Genomic DNA, 20,615 nt, shown 5'->3' with positions numbered 1-20,615 from the left:
TGGCGGCGGCACTGACCCCGAGGTCGTCGAGCTTGAGGAAGGCCTCGTGGCCGGACAGCGCGGCCTCCAGGCGCTCGGCCTCTTTGTTGAATCGCTGCAGGGCAACGATGCCGCGCAGCTGCCGGTCGCGCTCGTTCCACTGCGCCTCCAACTCCGCCAACGTCCCGCGCAGTTGCTCCGCCAGGCGCAGCACGTCGGCCGCGCCCGGGTCGCCCCGCTTCTGCATTTCCAAGCCTTCCTTCTCCAGCGCCGCGATCCTGTGGGGGGCGCAGGCCAGAGGTCAGCGAGGCCGCTCACCGGACCACCACCCCCCCCCGCCCCGCGCACCGTCGCCGCATCGTCGCGAACCCCGCACCTGTCGCGGAGCGCGTCGATGTCTCCTCGGAGGTGTTGGTGCTTGTCCAGCATCTCCTGCGCCGTGGCCAGGTCCCCGGGCACCGCCTCGCCGCCGCCAGCCACGCGGTCCCGAAGGCGGTCGGTCAGCTCCTTCAGCGCCCGCCCCTCGTCCAGCAGGCCCAGCTTCCTCAGGGCGTCGAGCAGGCGCTGGCGTCGAGCCTCGGCCTCGCGCTGCACCCGCGCGTACAGGCCGTCCACCTCGCGTTGCTTCTTCATCACCACGTCCCGCTCGGCCGGCTCGTTGCTCGCGGCCCTGCGGGGACGCCGGAGCGAGAGTGAGCACACGCACCAGCTTGGACGGTCACACGCAGGCAAGGGTAGTGAACGCGATGCCGGTGGTCTCGCGTTACGCCACCACGGTTCACGCTGCAGAGCTTTGAGAGCTCCGCCTCGCGTACCCGGGGGCGCCAGCAATCCTGAGGGTGGCATCGTGGCGACGGTGCGTCTCCCTGGGCTACGGGGGTGAGGGTGGCCGCCGCCCTTACGCTTGTCCCATTTTCTTGAGGAAGTCGACGTTGGCGCCGAGCGCCCCGATGTCACGCTGCAGGGCCTCGTGCTGCCGCAGGGCGGCCTGGACGGCGCTCAGGGTGGCGCCCACCTCGGGGTTGCTCGCCGCCGCCAGCTTCTCCTGCAGAAGCTCCCACAGCTCGGCGAACGCGTCCAGGAACGCGGCCACGTTGCCGGCCTCGGTGAGACGGCGCTCACGGTCCATGCGCAGCGACTCCAGGCGCCGCCACCTGCGCGGGGGGGTGGGGGGGGCGACAACGCGGGCGCCTTCAGGGAGGGGCGGCGGGGGGAGGGCTCCCGCGGGCACGACGCGGGGGCCTCCGGCGCACGCGCGCACCGGGAGCTCCCCGTGTCGTAATTGCCGAGTCGGGCCTTTGCCCCCAAGCGTGGCCCATTTTTGTAATTTTCCCCCTTCAAGGAGAGTAATGCAACAAAGAAAGCGTCGTCTGTGCGCGAACAACACCGGTGCGCGTGAGGGTTTGTACGTCGAGGAGCAGGAGGTACGTCCGTGGTGCGAAGCACGTTTTATTTCGGCTTCGATTTCACGACAGCATTACCAACAAACTTCTTTTGCGCGTTTCTTGTTACGTAAGCGGAAGGTGCTGGGTTTGAAATAACCTTTTTATTGCTGCTCAACCACCTTCCTTCCAAAGCTGTGTTGGGATTGTTTATTTATTCAATTTTGGCTTTTACAAATCGGTTTTATGCGGGAAGACAACGAGTGGCCGTCGAGCGTTGAAATCTGAATTGTCGGTAAGGTCGCCGTACGGCCGCCGCTCACAGGCCTCGCCGGCGTTCCGCGTTTATTCGGCATCCGTGTGGCGTTCCGCGTTTATTCGACATCCGTGTGCGTAGGGGAGAGAGGGGGCGACGGACGTGAGCCCGTGGGGGCCGGACTCTCACCGAGCGTTGATGTCGTCCTGCCGGGCGCGGATGCGCGCGCGCTGCCCGTGGCCCTGGCGCAGGAGATCCTCCGCCGTGCGGTTCATTGCGTCCAGCCTGCCTCGCCCGGCCGACAGCTCTGTCAGGAGATTCTGAACGCGGGACGGAGTCGGAGGGTGCGGGGGGAGCGTGCGGTGCTGGGCATGAGTACAAAGTTGCTTAAAGTCCACGAGCCCAGACCAGGTAGTTCACTCATCAGTACCGCCTGAGATGGCATCACTTTAGCGGATCTAGTTTATTTATGTGGCCAATAACAGTGAATTACGGAATAACCATCGAAACGAGTGGGGTTATCAAATAAACACCTCACTGTCATTAGCCATTCATAGGACCAAAGTTTGACCACCTTGGGTGGGACCAGTTTCTGCTCTGGAACACGGACTACTACAAGCCTGCTGGCCCAGTGGCAGAGCGGGCGGCTTGCCAGAGGAAGGTTGCGAATTTAAATCCTGGTTGAGGGTTGACTCAGCCGATCGTAACCTCCGGGGTCAACGAAGTATATTCAGCTTGCCTCAGTGCTCACGTGAGGCGGTCCACACTCTTGACATTGAGGGGCAGCGCGAGGGGCCCCCTAAATTCAGGGAATGAAATGGGGCTCACCGGATAATCCTATTAAAACTCGGAACTGGGAAAATGTGTTACGGATCGTGTTGTATATGAACAGTAAAACACATCGAAGCCAAACATATTTGTTCCTTTTCGTGAACCCATTTGTTAATTTAACGAGTTTCTGAGCCATTCACAAAACGATCGCGGTGAATAATGGTGATGATGTTGACGATGACGGTGGTGGTAGTGGTGACGACAAAGACCTCGAACTGCCGGCGTAGGCGCTCCAGGTTCTGCGACTGGAGGCTGCTCTCCAGGACGTTCTCGCGGTCGGATATCCACGACTCCAGCTCGTTGCACTCGGAGAAGAAGCGGAACATGAGCAGCGCCTCGTGCAGCGCCTTCTTGCGAGCCTGGTGGGTGGCGGCAGCGGAAAGGCACACGCGGCGTTACACCGGGGGCACCGACTGGCCAGAGACGCGGCGGCGTTTGCAGTGGGGGGGGGGGGGGGCGAGGGGGGGGAGTGGGGGGCAGCGAGCACCTCGGCCAGCTGGCACACGCGGTCGTAGGTGGCCTGCAGCGAGCGCTGGCGCCGCGCCACATCCTCCAGCTCTGCTCCCGCCGACTTCGGACTCGGCTGGGCCTGGGTTCGGCTCTGGGCCGAGCCCAGCCGCTGTGCGGAGGAAGCCGTGAGGACCTCGGTCTTGCGTACCACCTGCGGGACCGGCTGAACACGCGCACGGAGAGCGACGCGTGCGTGTGAATGCGTGCGAGCGTGCAAATGGGTATGCGCGCCCGCGCACTCGTGCACGTAACGCGCGCGCGTTGGAATACACGCACACACACATGTACCCACGCGCAGGAACGTACGCACGTCAACACACGCGCACGCAAACACACGCGTACACAAGTACACGCGGTGGCAGCCCAGTGGAAACACTTGCGGCTTACAGCGAGGAGAGCCTGGGTTCGATTCTCTCCTCGGGAGCCTTATCTTTGTGGAGTTTGTATGTTCTTACCCTGCTCTACATGGGTTTGCTCTGCCTCCCCATCACTAAAAAGAACCCAGGCTTGGCAACCGGCAAAATTGTCGGGAATCAAACGCAGCAGCAGCAACATCGTCAGCGTACTGCGAAACACTCGGCAGGACCCTCCTGAAAAAAATAAACCGAGAGCCTTGAGACTCATCGGTTGAAGGAGCGCGATCGTGGCGGACACGCGCGTCACTGCATCACCTTGGCCCCTATCTCCTGGGCGTACGACGCCGGCACGTGGCCCCTCTGGCCGGCACGCGTGCGCACGTGCCACCACTCCATGCTGCTCTTCTTGAGCAGCACCACCTCCTCGCCCTGCGCCACGCTAATGTCACGACCTGCACGGGGGAGAGTGGGGGGGGGAGGACAAGGGTCTCGGGGCTCTGCGGCGCGCTGCCGGGCGGTGTCATGGTGGGCGTGACGATGTGGCGCGGTATAGGCTGGCGTGGCGGCATGTGGGTTCCTGTGGTGTGGAGCGTGATGTTGAACGGAGCTGCATGGTGCGGTGTGGTGAGGCACGCAGTGGTGGTGGTGTCGTATGGTCGTGGTGTGGTATGGTGGTGGTGTGGTATGATGTGGTGTGACGTGGTATGGTGGTGGTGTGGTATAAAGCGGTATGGTGGTGGTGTGGTATGATGTGCTATGGTGGTGGTGTGGTATGATGTGGTGTGACGTGGTATGGTGGTGGTGTGGTATGATGTGCTATGGTGGCGGTGTGGTATGATGTGGTGTGACGTGGTATGGTGGTGGTGTGGTATGCTGTGCTATGGTGGTGGTGTGGTATGATGTGCTATGGTGGTGGTGTGGTATGATGTGGTGTGACGTGGTATGGTGGTGGTGTGGTATGATGTGCTATGGTGGTGGTGTGGTATGATGTGCTATGGTGGTGGTGTGGTATGATGTGCTATGGTGGTGGTGTGGTATGATGCGGTATGGTAGTACGGCGTGTGTGGTGTGCAGCCGTTTCGTGTCGCGGTTTTGCGCCGTGTGGCTCACCCTCAAACTTGTAGCGCATCTTCACGTGCGGGAGCTCCACGTGCTCCACCTTCTCCTCGCTCTCCCTCCTGCGTGGCCCCGCGCTCCCCTGCTCGCCCTGGGGTGGGACACGAGTGGGTGGGGGAGACGAAGGGGGGGGGGTGAGCGTCTCCCTGCGGCGGCCTCCACCGGAGGTGGGGGGTGGGGTGCGTGGTGGCGTGGGGGGGGCTCGTACCGCCTGCACGAGGGCGCGCGCCTGCTCGGCGAGCTTGCGCACGTCGCCTCCACGCTGCTCGATGTCGCGCTCCAGGCGCTGGTGCCGCTTGAGCAGCGCCTCGGCGCCGGAGTCGTCGCGCCCCACGTCCTCGCTGCTCAGCAGCGGCAGCTTCTCTCTCAGCCACGACTCCATCTCGTCCACCTCCTCGTAGAACTGACACGCACGCGCGGGCACACGGCTAGGCACCGCCGGCACGGGTCGTGGCTCACCCTCGGGTTCGCTTCGTTTAACGAGGCGACGGCTCGAGAGACCGGGATAGGGTCTCACTGGGGCGCAGGGCATGGGTCACCACAGCGACAAAAGCAATACGCGTGAAAAACGAAGTTCAGTAATGAACCAAATGAGAACAGAGACGACCGCGTAGAGAGTTACAGCAACGGCACTATGGAAGAAATCGAAAACAATGCACCAGCATGAATCAATATTAAGTCAAATACATTTCCTGTAATCAAAACTGGCTCGGACAAAATACTTTAGCAAACCATCTGGAGCTAAATTTACCGAGAAAACCATCAACATGTATGAAGGGGTGGTTATCGAGCGACTGTGGAAACGGACAGGCGAACATGGCGAATACGCTGCAAGTGGAGTCATCGTGCAGAATTGACAGCTAAGCATCACATTGTGATTTTGGTGGAAGGGCATCGTTGAAGCGTCTGGGGAATTCACGCGGAATGAATAAGAACCGTGTGAATATTTTAATCCTCCATTATACAGGTCTTTTGGGTTGGATCGTGTAAATATATAAATGTGTTGCTAAACCCGCCACCACCCGACACAGCCAGAACATGCCAATTCGTTACTAGTGCAGCACACCGATGTGTTGGAGAGCAAAGCCACAACTTTTACAATCTGAGTACAACGATCTGAGTACGACATTTATATATTCATGCGATGCGATATAACCCCCCCAAATAACTGTATTATGGATGATATTGGTCGCGTAAGCCTCCAACGCGTTAAACTGATTTTCACCATAAAATACGCTGCCAAGCTGAGCCGTGTTCATTGGAGCGCTGTCTTTCTGACAGTTCTGTTTCTTCACCTGAGGAAGGCTACTTGTGTTGTGGCCGAAACGTCGTGAGATTTTTATTTTATGGTTTATTTTTATTATTTTATTAGTTCCCTTCTACGTGACTTTACCGAAAGAACCGAGAAGATGATTTTCATCCTCATCATCTCACGATTTTATACAGCGTCGTCGTTCATGCAAATCGAATCTCACAATCGCCGAGGAATCGCAGACAAGCTGGAAGGCTGCTACGCGGTGCCCAACAATTGCTCCGCAGCTCTCTAAATATCAAGGTGTTTGCAGCCAATTAGCAGCGAGTGTTTACGATACACGTGGGAGGAAACGTAAAACGTGGGCAGCAGCAGCAGCAGCAGCATCTGTCGTGGACGACGGGACGGATAGACGGACGGCGCGGGTCACGTGCCACGCACCAGCTGCAGAAGCGCCGCTTGCTGAAGCAGGGCCGAGCGCAGCGCCAGCAGCTCGTGCAGGCGGCGCCACGACTCCTGCACGGCGCCGAGGGCGCGCGCCACGTCCTCCCGCGGGCCCCGCGCCCCGCCGCGCTTCCCGCCGCACACCTCCTCGCCGCGTCGCGCCGCCGCGCGCCACGCCGTCTCGTGCGAGCGGCATTCGGCCTCCAGCGCCTGCGGTCGGGGCGCGCACGCGGTGACACGTCGTCAGCGGTTGTCGCTGCTTGCGCGCGGCCGTGTCGGTGCGGTTGAGTCGGCGGTGCGCGGTCGCGCTGGTGGGTGTGGTTGAGTCAAGGGCAACGATGACACCGAATTGTGTTTGTTGACGGCCGCCCTCCTCCTTCAGCCGCAGAGACGTCTCAGAGAAAGCTGTACACCGCTGTTCCAGCTGCCATTTGGGCAGCCCCGGTGGCAGCTGGGACAGCGGTGTACAGCCCCGGTGGACAGCTGCCACCGGGGCCGCCCAGTGGCAGCTGTCCCTGTGCGGCACAAGGTGACTCAGCACCTCTGGCCCACAAGCGGGCATTATTCGGGCAGTAGGGGCCGATGGTTGCTGCCGAGTGTAATCTCGATGTAATTATTTTCGGCTCATTTTTAGAATGAGGCAAAGTTGGACCCTGACACTGGCGGGCCGGCACACAACGGCCTACTTGATTCGAATTACGTCAGGGGGCATTTAGCCTCCACTGAAAAGCGGACGGCGTGTGGTATTTTTACAGCGGGTTTTACACCCGCAGTAATAAGGGGTAATATAAGAAGAGTGTGATGGTGCTGCTGGGTGTGGCACGGTTGTGGACCCATGGTTGTTGCCGGTGGGTTCCAGTCGGCTTGGTGGGTGTGGTTGGAACTGGGGATGTGGTTGGATCTGGCGTGTGGTTGCCTCTGGGGATGTGGTTGGGTAGGGGAGGCGGGGGTGAATTGGTGGCTGTGGTCAAATGGGGGGAGCGGTAGTGTGGCGGTTAGCGCGCTGCGCTACGAACCTGGGGACGCGGGTTTGATTCCCGCTCAAGGCCAACAACACCCAGTGACGATTAATTGAACCGGTCCTGGGATTCTCGTAGGTCGACTCAGCCTCAAATGAGTACCTGCTGCAATGTGTAAACATTGCCACTAGGGAGACAAACGCGGTCGGGCGTGGTGCTGGCCACCCAACCCCTCTCGTGCGCCACAGTGCCGGCCTTCATAAGTGCTCGCTAACAGCACTTGCCCCACCAGTCTGTTAAGGCTATACGGGGGGGGGGGGTGTCTTTGTCTTTGTGGTCAAATGGGTGGAGAGGGGGAACAGGGGCATGGTGGGGGGGGGCATGCCTTGTGCTTGTGAGCGAGGCTCTCAGTCTGCGCCCGGTCTCGGCCGAGTGGCGCCGCGCGCAGGCGCTGCGCTCGCTCCTGCACCCACAGCTCCTCCTCCTCGCAGTCGCGCAGGAAGAGCCACACGGCCTGCGCCTCCTCCAGCCGCGCACGCCTGCAAAGGCAAAGAAGATTGCCCGCCCCCGCTGACTTTTGGGGCAAGTGCCCGTTGGCGAGCAGCACCCATGAGGACGGGCACGGCACACCCCCGGCCGCCTTTGTCTCCCCAGTGGCGATGTTTACACACCGCACCAAGTACTCATTTGAGGCTGAGTCGACCTAGTGGAGGCCCAGGACCGGCTCAGATGATCGCCACTGGCGACGATTACAGATATACATAGAGGAATAAAAATACACACGGGCATGGACAAATATATACGCACACACACGTCTTCACAGGCATGAAGACAAAGATCCCCCGTGTAACCTTTCAGACTGTTTGCTGGAGCAAGCGTTGTTAGCGAGCACCTATGAACACTGACAACATCGGCCATTCAACACTGTTGACCGAGAATTGACCAGAGCAGTCGTGCCAGGCTAGGCGCACTTTGAGGATGTCACGTGAAGTGGGGAAGCTGACAAGGTGGTCACGAGACAGACCTAAGCGTTACGAATTAGCTGACCGAGACGACTGGCAAAGATGCACCATCCGTGCTGCCCCCTGTCCCGTATCGCCGCTTTGTATGTGTGCTCAGTAAGGGAGTCCACCAGTAGCTGGGAGAGGCCACAGCTTTAAGTGCTTCCGCCTCTGTCACCACTGCCGTCGGCTACGGCCAACCACTCCGTCCACAGAGATCCCTGACCTGGGCGCGCCACTCTCACCTGGCCTGGGCGCGCCACTCTCACCTGGCCTGGGCGCGCCACTCTCACCTGGCTTGGGAGCGCCACTCTCACCTGGCCTGGCCACGCCACTCTCATCTGGCCTGGGAGCGCCACTCTCATCTGGCCTGGCCACGCCACTCTCACATGGCCTGACCACGCCACTCTCATCTGGCCTGGGAGCGCCACTCTCATCTGGCCTGGGCGCGCCACTCTCACCTGGCCTGGGAGCGCCACTCTCACCTGGCCTGGACGCGCCACTCTCACCTGGCCTGGGAGCGCCACTCTCACCTGGCCTGGCCACGCCACTCTCACCTGGCCTGGCTGGTGCTGCGGAGCTTGTCGAAGGCCTGGTGCAGCGTGCGCATCTTGGCCACGAGGGTCTGCGCGTTGGGGCTCCGCGACAGCTCCTTGGCACGGCCGTCCAGGAGGCCCATGGCCTCGGCGCACGTGGCAACCTGCGCTTCCGACAGCGCGTGCCTCTGCAGCAGCGCCTGCGTGGCCTCGAGATGCCGCCCCACGTCCTCCGAGCTCACCTTGGCCTGTGCCGAGACAACGGCGGTCGCGCATTTTGGAAAACCGTCCGTGCCTGGGGCCCGCGTCAGGGCCCCGTGCGCTGTCCCCCAATGTCGGGGCAGCGTGGGCCCCCTTGCCCTGGGGTCTCTACCCCCCCCTCTCCACCCCCCGCCCTTCCCCCCACCCCGTACCTGAAGCTCGCGCAGCTCCGTTTCCAGCGACTCGACGTCCCGCAGCAGGCGAAGCGCCTGCGCCATGCGGGACAGCACCTCCTGGTTGCGCGCAATCTGCTTCTGCAGCGCAGACCAGCGATCCACGATGGTGCTCTTCCTGCAGCGAGGCAGAGAGAGGCACGCGCGGAGGACTCGCACAGCACAGATGCATAAAACGATGGCAGAGATCCCCCGTATCACCTAAGCAGACTGTCGGGGCAAGTGCTGTTCGCGAGCACACACCCACATACACACACCCCGGTTGCAACACACACATAAAGACAAAGCCTCAACAGACTGTTGGGACAAGTGATGTTAGCGAGTGGGTGGCCAGCACCACGTACACACACACCGGGTTACAACACACACGTACGCACACCATTCCCATCACATTGACGCACGCGCTGACATCGTCGACGCCCGTTGTGACAGGAAGGAACCAAAATCCGTGTAGTGCCCACTTTTGAGAGTTGTATAATTGCAACCCACGTCGAGGAGTCGTCTGGATTCAAAGAAGTTGCGTGTCGCTTAAAAACGGTCGCGTTAAGACGACACATTCCACCACCAAACAATCTGTTGTCCACCTTTGCTAAAACCGCTCGGGAGGACTGAAGCGTCATCCGAACGACGGCAACACCACAGGCCGCTTCACCGTAACCGCGCGGCGGAACGCGCCAGGACGGGCACCACCACCAGCACCACCACCAGCAGCAGCAGCAAGCGCACCTCTTGGCCACGTTGGCCATGTCGTGGAATTTCTCCTTCGTCAGGATGTCGGCCATGCCGACCAGGGCGTCGAGGCGGTTGCGCCCCGCGGTCACGTCCGTGCTCACGGCCTCGAGGCGCCGCTGCGCCGCCTCGAGGGCGGCCAGCTTGTCGGGCTGCGCCTCCTGCGCAGCGACGACGCGGCCCATCTCGGCCACGTAGGCCTCGCGCAGCGCCGCTTTGCGCTGGAACCGCTGGCCCAGCCGCTCGAGCATCTCCTGGCGGTTGAGCTCGGCGCGCAGGGCCTTCTCGCGCGCGTACTCGGCGCGCTCCAGCTCGCCCCAGCGGCGCTCGATGTCACGGAGCGTGCGGCCCTCGGGCGGCACGTAGTCGCGCTGGTTGTTGGCGCGTAGTTTGGTGCGCACGGCGAAGAGGTGAGCCTCCAGCAGCCCGCGCTCCTGGTACTTGGGCGGCTTCTCCTCGGTGCGGTAGCGCGCGAACGCCGACAGCAGCGCCTGCATGCCGTTGCGCGAGTTGGGGAAGCGCCGGTCGTTGAGCTCCGAGATCTTGCACTCGATCCACTGGAGCAGCGTCGTCACCATGGTCTCGTACTGCGTCTTCAGCTCCTCCGCCTCCGTCAGCAGGCCCACGATCTGCGGGGGCGACAGACGGCGGAGGTCGCGATGTCACCGTGGGCCGGAGGACACGCTGCTGCGGGAGTCGGCGGCGTCGCGAACGCCCCACGACGGAAAGTCACCAAACGAATCTCAACGAGTCGCCAGGTGGCTCTAGGTAGACATTATGAAGACGGCAAAGGCAAATTTGACAAGGACTAAACGTTTTAAACTGATACTAAATCCTTCATATATACCACATTTAGACATCTGATACAGGATCCCTATAATCGATATCTGGAATCATAAATTGATATGGCGAATCGTAAATTGATATGCCATCCTTAACGCGCACCGGGAATTGCTCCTAAAGCTGCAATTTCGAGTCCGTGTCCTGGAGAGTCGCGAGGTTTTGTCGGTTCGGCACAACGACGTCTCACCACTTGGGAGGACGGACTCCAACAAGTCGCGAGAATTTGGCGACGACCGCCAAGTTGGCAACACGGGGAGGAGGAAGGTGGGGGGAGGGAGTTCCACCGCCCCCCCCCCCTTGCCCCCCACAGCCGGCCCCACGCACGCTGCTAACACCGGTTCCACGTCGGGGACTCGGCTGCTCCGTGCCCCCCCCCCCCATCCCCGTGCCCACCTTGCCCAGCAAAGGCCTCACACCGCCCCGCATGCAGCGCCATCTGCATGCTGCCCAGCGACGCGACGTCGGTCATGGCGAGCGGTTTGTGTCAAGCCCACGGGCTCGGGGCGAGAGGGGATTAGGAGCCACGATCCGATTATCCCCGTCGCGGTGCGGCGTTTGGGGGGGGGGGGAGAAGCGATGAGGGGGTTGCTCCACGTCCGGGGCGGGACCAGGGATTGGGTTATCCGCGGGGCTCACCGAGGCACCCGGGTCAGATGGGGTCACACGGGGTCATTCCCCTCTACTCGAGGGAAACTTTGTTTTTGTGTTCAGTTCGTTTGTCCTGACCCCGCACCTCCGATGAGCGCGGTTGGCTACGTACGGTTGGTTACGTACGGTGCAAAAGAAGTTCTACATGCAAACTAGCGCACCCGGAGAACACGCACGCATGCACTTGGAGTGTAATAGCGCCGGCTGGTGGACAGACAGCGCACACGCCGGTGAGGATGTGCACGGGGTGTGTTGGCAGAGCGGAGGAACTGGGGCAAGGGTCACGGAGGACCCCGTCTGGAGGCCCCTGGAACCTGCTGGAGAGTTCGAGAAGGGAGGCGCGGACGGGGCGGAGCCAGGGCCGCGCTGGGAGCATAAAAGGAGCCGAGAGCGGAGGGCTCGGGGCTGCCGGTTCTGGGAGTGGACTCGTCTCGTCATCGTCGTCGTCTCGTCGCCGTCGTCGCTAAACGTCTCCGCTAGATGTTGCGCTGCGAAGGAGAGCAGTTGGCTATCTCAGCCAGCGCCGTCAGTGTTAGACGGCTCGTGTTGTGTACAGGCTGGGCTAAGCTACTGCTGAGAGTGTGTGGACGAGACTGTGGAAGTTGTTAATAAACAAAGTGCCTCATAGAAACCCTGCCTCTGAATCGTTGACACTACACAAGTAAGGCGGCAACAACTCAACATTTGGAGCGGGTGGAGTCCTTCTCCTGCGGCAAGCCAGAGCGTGGCGCCGTGGTGGCCAAAACTCGACCAGCGCAGCAAGCTACCTTGGCTATGCGCTTGCCACCCGTCTGCTCCTTGTGTATGCGGGAGAAGTAGTGGTAGTAGAGCGACACGTAGGTCATGATGGACTTCTCGTCGGGATGGGGCACGTCCACGTCCTCCGCCTCGAGGAGCCGCGCGATGCCCAGGTCGCCATCCGCGATCCCGAACGCCTGGCGCAGGTTCTTCAAGTGGTCGCGCTGGCGCAGGCGGTCGTAGTCCAGCAGATCCGGCCTGAGCGCAAGCGAGGACAATGTGACACAGGGCTCTCGGTGGAGGGGCGTTAAGTCGGGGGGGGGGGGGTCGCAGGGGGTCGCAGGGGTTCTGTTCAAGATCCCCTGGGTCTTAAAATATTGCCACACTCCGTCGCACCGCATCCAGTGTGTGTCTCGCTGTGGCTGCGGCTGCTGCTGCTGCTGCTGGCGACGGCACCACGTGGTCGCCACCTGTGCGCGTGGATGAGCGCGTTGAAGCCGAGGCCGTCGCGCCAGCTGCTCGTAAAGTTCTTGATCTCGCAGTCGCGGTAGCCGGCCGTCTTGCGCTGGCACCACAGCAGCAGCGCGTCCTTGGCGGAGCGGCGCTCCTCGGAGCCGGGACCCACATCCTGGCGGGGGGGGGGGGGGGGGCACCGGAGGCGTGAGGAGAGGTGGCGCGGGGGGAGGGGTTAATCTCAGTCATAATCCCGACTGATCTCTGATCCAGGATCTAACCCCAACCCTAACTCGAACCTGTGGCTCTCAATGTAATCATGACTTTGGCGAAAGACATAGCACGAACGCCAACGTTAAGCCGATTCTGACCATGACTCCAGCCCCAGGCTTAATCGTAACTTTAACCCTAACCGAGTTTTGATTTAAAGCTTTCGTGACTGCAGTAATTCATATTCTTAGTTTTTTCGGTAAAGTCACGTTGAAGAGAAACAACAAAATAACAAAATATATATAAAACAATAAAAAATTCTCACGACGTTTCGACCATAACTCAAACGGTCATCATCAGGTGTGTTGGTTTGCATAAATTTATTTTTAAACGGCACATTTATTTATTTATAAAAAACGTTGGCGTCACGCGCAGCGATTTGGCAGTTTGCCCAGGACTAGTCCATCTATTTTTTTTTAAAAGAGGAGGGGGGAGACGAAATTTTTTTTATATATATAATGTATGCTGTCTGAAAGCCACTGTAAGCGTGAACAATCAATTAAGAACTGAAATGGTTTATCAAATCTTTCCAATGATTGCTAAGATAGAATCCATCTTCTCGGTTGAAATTGTCTCTGTGCTTGTATATGTGGATAGCCTCATGAACGAATCTCTCATGGAAGCCAGATGGCTTACAAAGAACCTCCGTCTTGGAAAAGTCAATGGCATGTGAGCCTACTGAATTAGAACAATGATCTGCTACGGCCGAGGTGTTGGTCCTACCGTGTTTAAGGTCTGCTTTATGTTCACGAATGCGGTCCGAGACATGGCGTTTGGTTTCTCCAATGTAACTACTACCACAGAGGCAACTTAGTTTGTAGACACCAGGGTATTGTATGTCCGGAATCACATCTTTTACAGACGGAACCAGATCACGGATTTTATGTAATGTGTTGAAACGGACCTGGATCTTGTGTTTATTCAAGATTTTGGAGATCTTTTTTGTGATCCCAGCAATGTAGGGTAAAGTGATGGTTTTGAAAGGCTCCTCAAGAGGGTTCTTCTTCATGGTTTGAGTGATAGCTTTGCGGATTGTATAGTCGGAGTAACCATTAGTCCTAAGAGCTTGGTGTACGTGCTTGAGTTCACTGCTCATGTGTTCCTGGTCGGATATGCATTGGGCTCTATGATACAGAGTCTTGATGAGAGAATTCTTCTGTGATGGATGGTGGTGGGAATCCGGTTTCAGATAAGCATCCGTATGGGTAGCTTTCCTGTAGACAGAGTGGCTCATTGAACCATCAGGTCTCTTTTTAATTAGGACATCCAAAAAAGGTATCTTGCCATCTATTTCGACTTCCATGGTAAATCTGATGGCTGGGATCACAAAAAAGATCTCCAAAATCTTGAATAAACACAAGATCCAGGTCTGTTTCAACACATTACATAAAATCCGTGATCTGGTTCCGTCTGTAAAATATGTGATTCCGGACATACAATACCCTGGTGTCTACAAACTAAGTTGCCTCTGTGGTAGTAGTTACATTGGAGAAACCAAACGCCATGTCTCGGACCGCATTCGTGAACATAAAGCAGACCTTAAACACGGTAGGACCAACACCTCGGCCGTAGCAGATCATTGTTCTAATTCAGTAGGCTCACATGCCATTGACTTTTCCAAGACGGAGGTTCTTTGTAAGCCATCTGGCTTCCATGAGAGATTCGTTCATGAGGCTATCCACATATACAAGCACAGAGACAATTTCAACCGAGAAGATGGATTCTATCTTAGCAATCATTGGAAAGATTTGATAAACCATTTCAGTTCTTAATTGATTGTTCACGCTTACAGTGGCTTTCAGACAGCATACATTATATAAAAAAAAATTTCGTCTCCCCCCTCCTCTTTTAAAAAAAAATAGATGGACTAGTCCTGGGCAAACTGCCAAATCGCTGTGCGTGACGCCAACGTTTTTTATAAATAAATAAATGTGCCGTTTAAAAATAAATGTATGCAAACCAACACACCTGATGATGACCGTTTGAGTTATGGTCGAAACGTCGTGAGAATTTTTTATTGTTTTATATATATTTTGTTATTTTGTTGTTTCTATTCAACGTGACTTTACCGAAAAAACTAAGAATATGAAATACCTAACCGAGTTCTCAACACTAAAGCTATGGCACCTCCAGTCACACCCGCTACCAGTGCCCGACCCCCAAGCATCAAAAACATTTCTCCTGCACGGCATCCGTGCCGCAGCCTGCACCGCCTTGAAAGACCCACAGCTTGAGCAACGCTGCCATAATCCATAACAACAACTCCAATTCTGACCCCCACCTTAAGCCGTGAACCCATTGTCTCGGGTTCGATCCCCTGGCCACGGCTAACATCAGTGGCAATTCACTGAACCGTTCCTCGGCGTGGTGTGGGCGGTTGCGTGTGCATACATGTGCACGGGGTTGTTGCGGTGTGACGGCTGTGCACGTGGAGCGTGTGGTGGTGTAGGGGTGTTGTGGTGTGATGGGTGTGCACGTGGAGGGTGTGGTGGTGTAGGGGTGTTGCGGTGTGACGAGTGTGCACGTGGTGGGTGTGGTGGTGTAGGGGTGTTGTGGTGTGACGGCTGTGCACGTGATGGGTGTGGTGGTGTAGGGGTGTTGTGGTGTGACGGGTGTGGACGTGGAGGGTGTGGTGGTGTAGGGGTGTGGTGGTGTGACGGGTGTGCACGTGGAGGGTGTGGTGGTGTAGGGGTGTTGTAGTGTGACGGGGGTGCACATGGAGGGTGTGGTGGTGTAGGGGTGTTGTAGTGTGACGACTGTGCACGTGGAGGGTGTGGTGGTGTAGGGGTGTTGTGGTGTGACGGCTGTGCACGTGGAGGGTGTGGTGGTGTAGGGGTGTTGTGGTGTGACGGGTGTACACGTGGAGGGTGTGGTGGTGTAGGGGTGTTGCGGTGTGACGAGTGTGCACGTGGTGGGTGTGGCGGTGTAGGGGTGTTGTGGTATGACGGCTGTGCACGTGGTGGGTGTGGTGGTGTAGTGGTGTTGTGGTGTGACGGCTGTGCACGTGGTGGGTGTGGTGGTGTAGGGGTGTTGTGGTGTGACGGGTGTGGACGTGGAGGGTGTGGTGGTGTAGGGGTGTGGTGGTGTGACGGGTGTGCACGTGGAGGGTGTGGTGGTGTAGGGGTGTTGTAGTGTGACGGGGGTGCACATGGAGGGTGTGGTGGTGTAGGGGTGTTGTAGTGTGACGACTGTACACGTGATGGGTGTGGTGGTGTAGGGGTGTTGTGGTGTGACGGGTGTGCACGTGGAGGGTGTGGTGGTGTAGGGGTGTTGTGGTGTGACGGGTGTGCACGTGATGGGTGTGGTGGTGTAGGGGTGTTGCTGTGTGACGGCTGTGCACGTGGAGGGTGTGGTGGTGTAGGGGTATTGTGGTGTGACGGCTGTGCACGTGGAGGGTGTGGTGGTGTAGGGGTATTGTGGTGTGACGGCTGTGCACGTGGAGGGTGTGCGCACCTCCAGGATGCCGGAGATCTGGAAGCGCAGGATGATGATCCAGATGAGGCCCAGGATGAGGGTCCGGTCTCCATCCACTACGTTCTCCCCGCCAATCAAGTCCACGTTCACTTTCTGGATGTGAGGAAACGACACGCTCACGGGGCGAAGTGGTGGCGAGCAGTGGCGAGTGTTGGTTGGCAAGTAGTGGTTGAATGTTGGGTGATTCGTAGCGAAGTGGTGGTGAGTGATGGCGAGTACAGGGACTCCTCTACTAACGAACATTCGACTTGCATAGTTTCAGAGATACGAACAAACTTGTACGTATGTCCATTTGCCTGTTCGGGCCGAGAGTCGTAAGTTCAACCGCCGCGCAATGGCTGGCGGTGGTGGCATCTACATCTGCAGAACGTGAAGAACCAGTGGCATCTACATCTGCAGAACGTGAAGAACCAGTGGCATCTACATCTGCAGAACGTGAAGAACCGGTGGCATCTACATCTGCAGAACGTGAAGAACCGGTGGCATCTACATCTGCAGGAGTTTATATAACTTTTAAAGCCATTCCCCGTGTTTAGTGCACGTGCCGTACAACATGCTTGGATTCGACGGGAGTAAAGTTGCGACCAAATCGACTTACACAGGCCGCTGGAACCTAACTCGTTCGTAAGTAGAGGAGTCCTGGATATCGGTGAGCGGTGGAGACAGCTTTATCACCTTTTGTCGCAGGAAGTTGAGAGCGTGGTTGTTGTTCTCCACGTAGTGGAGGCGCATGCGGCCGCGGCTCGGCTTGGGCAGGGTCTCCCCGGACAGAATCTCTAGCAGCTTCATGAGGACCAGGCCGTCCTGCAGCTCCGTGTACACGTCCTCCACCGTGACATCCACCTGTGCGAGTCCACCGCGCAGGGAGTATGACCGCGTAGGATCCCATCGCACAGAGGACGCCACTCACGGGACAACTTTCCCGGGTCACACGGCTGTTCATGGGTCCACCACGTGAGTCCATCTCGTGTACCCATTAGTAAATCTCGTGAACTCGCCCCGTGAATCCACCCTGTGAGTCCACCCCGTGTTCCGTGAGTCCACCACGTGCGTTAACCCCGAGTCTCCGTGAGTCTATCCCCGAGCGCACCCGGTGAGTCCACTCCATGAGTACAGTGAGGGAAAAAGTATTTGATCCCCTGCTGATTTTGTACGTTTGCCCACTGACAAAGAAATGATCAGTCTATAATTTTAATGGTAGGTACATTTGAACAGTGAGAGACAGAATAACAACAAACATATCCAGAAAAACGCATGTCAAAAATGTTATAAATTGATTTGCATTTAATGAGGGAAATAAGTATTTGACCCCTCTACAAAACATGACTTAGTACTTGGTCGCAAAACCCTTGTTGCCAATCACAGAGGTCAGACGTTTCTTGTAGTTGGCCACCAGGTTTGCACACATCTCAGGAGGGATTTTGTCCCACTCCTCTTTGCAGATCTTCTCCAAGTCATTAAGGTTTCGAGGCTGACGTTTGGCAACTCGAACCTTCAGCTCCCTCCACAGATTTTCTATGGGATTAAGGTCTGGAGACTGGCTAGACCACTCCAGGACCTTAATGTGCTTCTTCTTGAGCCACTCTTTTGTTGCCTTGGCCGTGTGTTTTGGGTCATTGTCATGCTGGAATACCCATCCACGACCCATTTTCAATGCCCTGGCTGAGAGAAGGAGGTTCTCACCCAAGATTTGACGGTACATGGCCCCGTCCATCCTCCCTTTGATGTGGTGAAGTTGTCCTGTCCCCTTAGCAGAAAAAACACCCCCAAAGCATAATGTTTCCACCTCCATGTTTGACGGTGGGGATGGTGTTCTTGGGGTCATAGGCAGCATTCCTCCTCCTCCAAACACGGCGAGTTGAGTTGATGCCAAAGAGCTTCATTTTGGTCTCATCTGACCACAACACTTTCACCCAGTTGTCCTCTGAATCATTCAGATGTTCATTGGCAAACTTCAGACGGGCATGTATATATGCTTTCTTGAGCAGGGGGACCTTGCGGGCGCTGCAGGATTTCAGTTCTTCACGGCGTAGTGTGTTACCAATTGTTTTCTTGGTGACTATGATCCCAGCTGCCTTGAGATCATTGACAAGATCCTCCCGTGTAGTTCTGGGCTGATTCCTCACCGTTCTCATGATCATTGCAACTCCACGAGGTGAGATCTTGCATGGAGCCCCAGGCCGAGGCAGATTGACAGTTCTTTTGTGTTTCTTCCATTTGCGAATAATCGCACCAACTGTTGTCACCTTCTCACCAAGCTGCTTGGCAATGGTCTTGTAGTCCATTCCAGCCTTGTGTAGGTCTACAATCTTGTCCCTGACATCCTTGGAGAGTTCTTTGGTCTTGGCCATGGTGGAGAGTTTGGAATCTGATTGATTGATTGCTTCTGTGGACAGGTGTCTTTTATACAGGTAACAAGCTGAGATTAGGAGCACTCTCTTTAAGAGGAGCACTCTCTTTAAGAGTGTGCTCGTAATCTCAGCTCGTTACCTGTATAAATGACACCTGGGAGCCAGAAATCTTTCTGTTTGAGAGGGGGTCAAATACTTATTTCCCTCATTAAAATGCAAATCAATTTATAACATTTTTGACATGCGTTTTTCTGGATTTTTTTGTTATTCTGTCTCTCACTGTTTAAATAAACCTACCATTAAATTTATAGACTGATCATTTCTTTGTCAGTGGGCAAACGTACAAAATCAGCAGGGGATCAAATACTTTTTTCCCTCACTGTATATCCCTCTCGTGTCCCTATGAGTCCATCTCGTAAGTCAACCCCGTGAGTCAACCCAGTGAGTCCACCATGTGAGACCACTCTGTGTTTCCCGTGAATCCATCCCGCGTTTCCCGTGAATCCATCCCGTGTTTCCCGTGAATCCATCCCGTGTTTCCCGTGAGTCCACCCCGTGTGTTGTCCACCCCGTGTGTTGTCCACCCCGTGTATTACCCGCTGCAGGAACACGTTCATCCACCGTGTGAACGTCGTCTTCTGCACGCGCATCCGCTCCTCCTGCAGCGTGCGAATTCGCCCGGTCTCGAACTCGGACGCCATGGTGAGCGGTCGATGTGTGTCACCTCTCACCCTCACCTCACCCTCACCTCGCCCTCACCCTCACCTCGCCCTCCTCACGCCCACAAAGAAGACAAAACTGTTTCCGCGTTAGCCTCAGTGATTGATGTATTTATTTCATATTTGTTTAACCGGACGAGAACTCACGTGCACGAACGAGGATATAATCCGTCACTCAATTGAGAAAGTCACCTGGAGAGAGTCAAGTGCCGTTCGCGTATCCGACCCGAGAGTGTAGCCACACAGACTGTCTGGGGCAAGTGTTGTTAGCGAGCACCTCTGAAGGCCGGCACGGCACATGACGGTGGGTGGGAGACCAACGCCGCACCCGGCCGCCTTTGTCTCCCTCGTGGCGACGCTAACACACATCGCGACAGGCACTTATTTGAGACGGACACCACTTAAGGGAGGCCTCGGATCGGTTCAGATGATCGTCACCAGCGATTGCTGTGAGCAGCAATCGAACTCGTGTTGCCGGGTTCGTAGCGCAGCGGGCTGACCGCTACACTACCGCTCCCCACACTCGCACACCCGTTACACATACCCCGCACGCCTGCACGCATACCTATACACATGCATACCCATCCGCAAATCTGTACCACTTAACCGCATATCTGCACAGTGGTGGCGCTGGACATGAACAAAGCAAAGGCTGAGGGCCCCCAAATAGCTCAAGGGCACCGGATTTTATGATCAAAGTGAAACAAATACCAGCTTGAATCTCAATCCGAATGTAATCTCTTAACTGTTATCTCTTTTCTACAATAACATTTACAGATCCATCTTTGGTCCACACGTCTCGCATGTCACTACATCTCCACCTCGCATCTCACTACATCTGCACCTCGAAACTGCATCTCTTTTGCCATCTCACTGGGGGGGGGGGGGGGGGGGGGCGCGGAGGGCGCGAGGGGCGTGGGGGGCGGGAGGCAGAATAGTGTTTACTTCTGCCCCCCCCCCCCCACCATGGACTAACATATAGCCTGAACAAACTGTTGGAGTAAGTGCTGTAAGGGAGCACCTACGATGGCCAGCACCACGACTCCCACACGCACACACACACAGATACCCCTGCACGGCCGTCCCGCATTGACACCCGTCAGCCGTGACCCCTGGTGGAGCCGCGGCGATCGGAGTGGACCTCAGCACGGAACCATAAGGGGGAGGGGGGGTGTCCGTCCAATGAGGGGTTCCGGCTCAGGCGAGTTCCTCGGGCTACTCGTGGGGCTCAGACGCGACCGGATAGATCCCTACCATTACCGGGGATCAACGAGGACTGGGGACTGGGGTTGGAGCCCTACACCGGGGTAGGCCGGGAGGGGGTCCGGGAAATG

The 20,615-nt window shown here is 57.1% G+C and overlaps 1 protein-coding gene across 1 annotated transcript in view; it reads right to left on the bottom strand.

Annotated features, from left to right (window-relative positions):
* The window catches only part of SPTBN5 (spectrin beta, non-erythrocytic 5), a 52,726-nt gene that overhangs the window by 31,419 nt on the left and 692 nt on the right, over positions 1 to 20,615 (bottom strand). Inside the window, exons 2-20 of the mRNA XM_076071394.1 lie at positions 19,159 to 19,360; positions 16,887 to 17,054; positions 16,191 to 16,304; positions 12,485 to 12,642; positions 12,044 to 12,272; positions 9,783 to 10,414; positions 9,036 to 9,174; positions 8,644 to 8,870; positions 7,471 to 7,624; positions 6,124 to 6,336; positions 4,639 to 4,833; positions 4,425 to 4,521; positions 3,630 to 3,766; positions 2,936 to 3,121; positions 2,658 to 2,807; positions 1,807 to 1,937; positions 882 to 1,133; positions 356 to 649; positions 17 to 257 (exon numbers count right to left, since the gene is read on the bottom strand). Of these exons, the coding sequence (XP_075927509.1) occupies positions 17 to 257; positions 356 to 649; positions 882 to 1,133; positions 1,807 to 1,937; positions 2,658 to 2,807; positions 2,936 to 3,121; positions 3,630 to 3,766; positions 4,425 to 4,521; positions 4,639 to 4,833; positions 6,124 to 6,336; positions 7,471 to 7,624; positions 8,644 to 8,870; positions 9,036 to 9,174; positions 9,783 to 10,414; positions 12,044 to 12,272; positions 12,485 to 12,642; positions 16,191 to 16,304; positions 16,887 to 17,054; positions 19,159 to 19,263 (3,822 nt within the window). The 5' untranslated portion in view covers positions 19,264 to 19,360. The remainder of the gene's footprint in view (positions 1 to 16; positions 258 to 355; positions 650 to 881; positions 1,134 to 1,806; positions 1,938 to 2,657; positions 2,808 to 2,935; positions 3,122 to 3,629; positions 3,767 to 4,424; positions 4,522 to 4,638; positions 4,834 to 6,123; positions 6,337 to 7,470; positions 7,625 to 8,643; positions 8,871 to 9,035; positions 9,175 to 9,782; positions 10,415 to 12,043; positions 12,273 to 12,484; positions 12,643 to 16,190; positions 16,305 to 16,886; positions 17,055 to 19,158; positions 19,361 to 20,615) is intronic.

Source organism: Petromyzon marinus, chromosome 33 (genome assembly GCF_048934315.1).
Source record: "Petromyzon marinus isolate PM22_M1 ecotype Great Lakes invasive population chromosome 33, UKy_Petmar_22M1.pri1.0, whole genome shotgun sequence".
NCBI lineage: Eukaryota > Metazoa > Chordata > Hyperoartia > Petromyzontiformes > Petromyzontidae > Petromyzon > Petromyzon marinus.
This window is presented reverse-complemented; position numbering and strand designations above follow the sequence as displayed.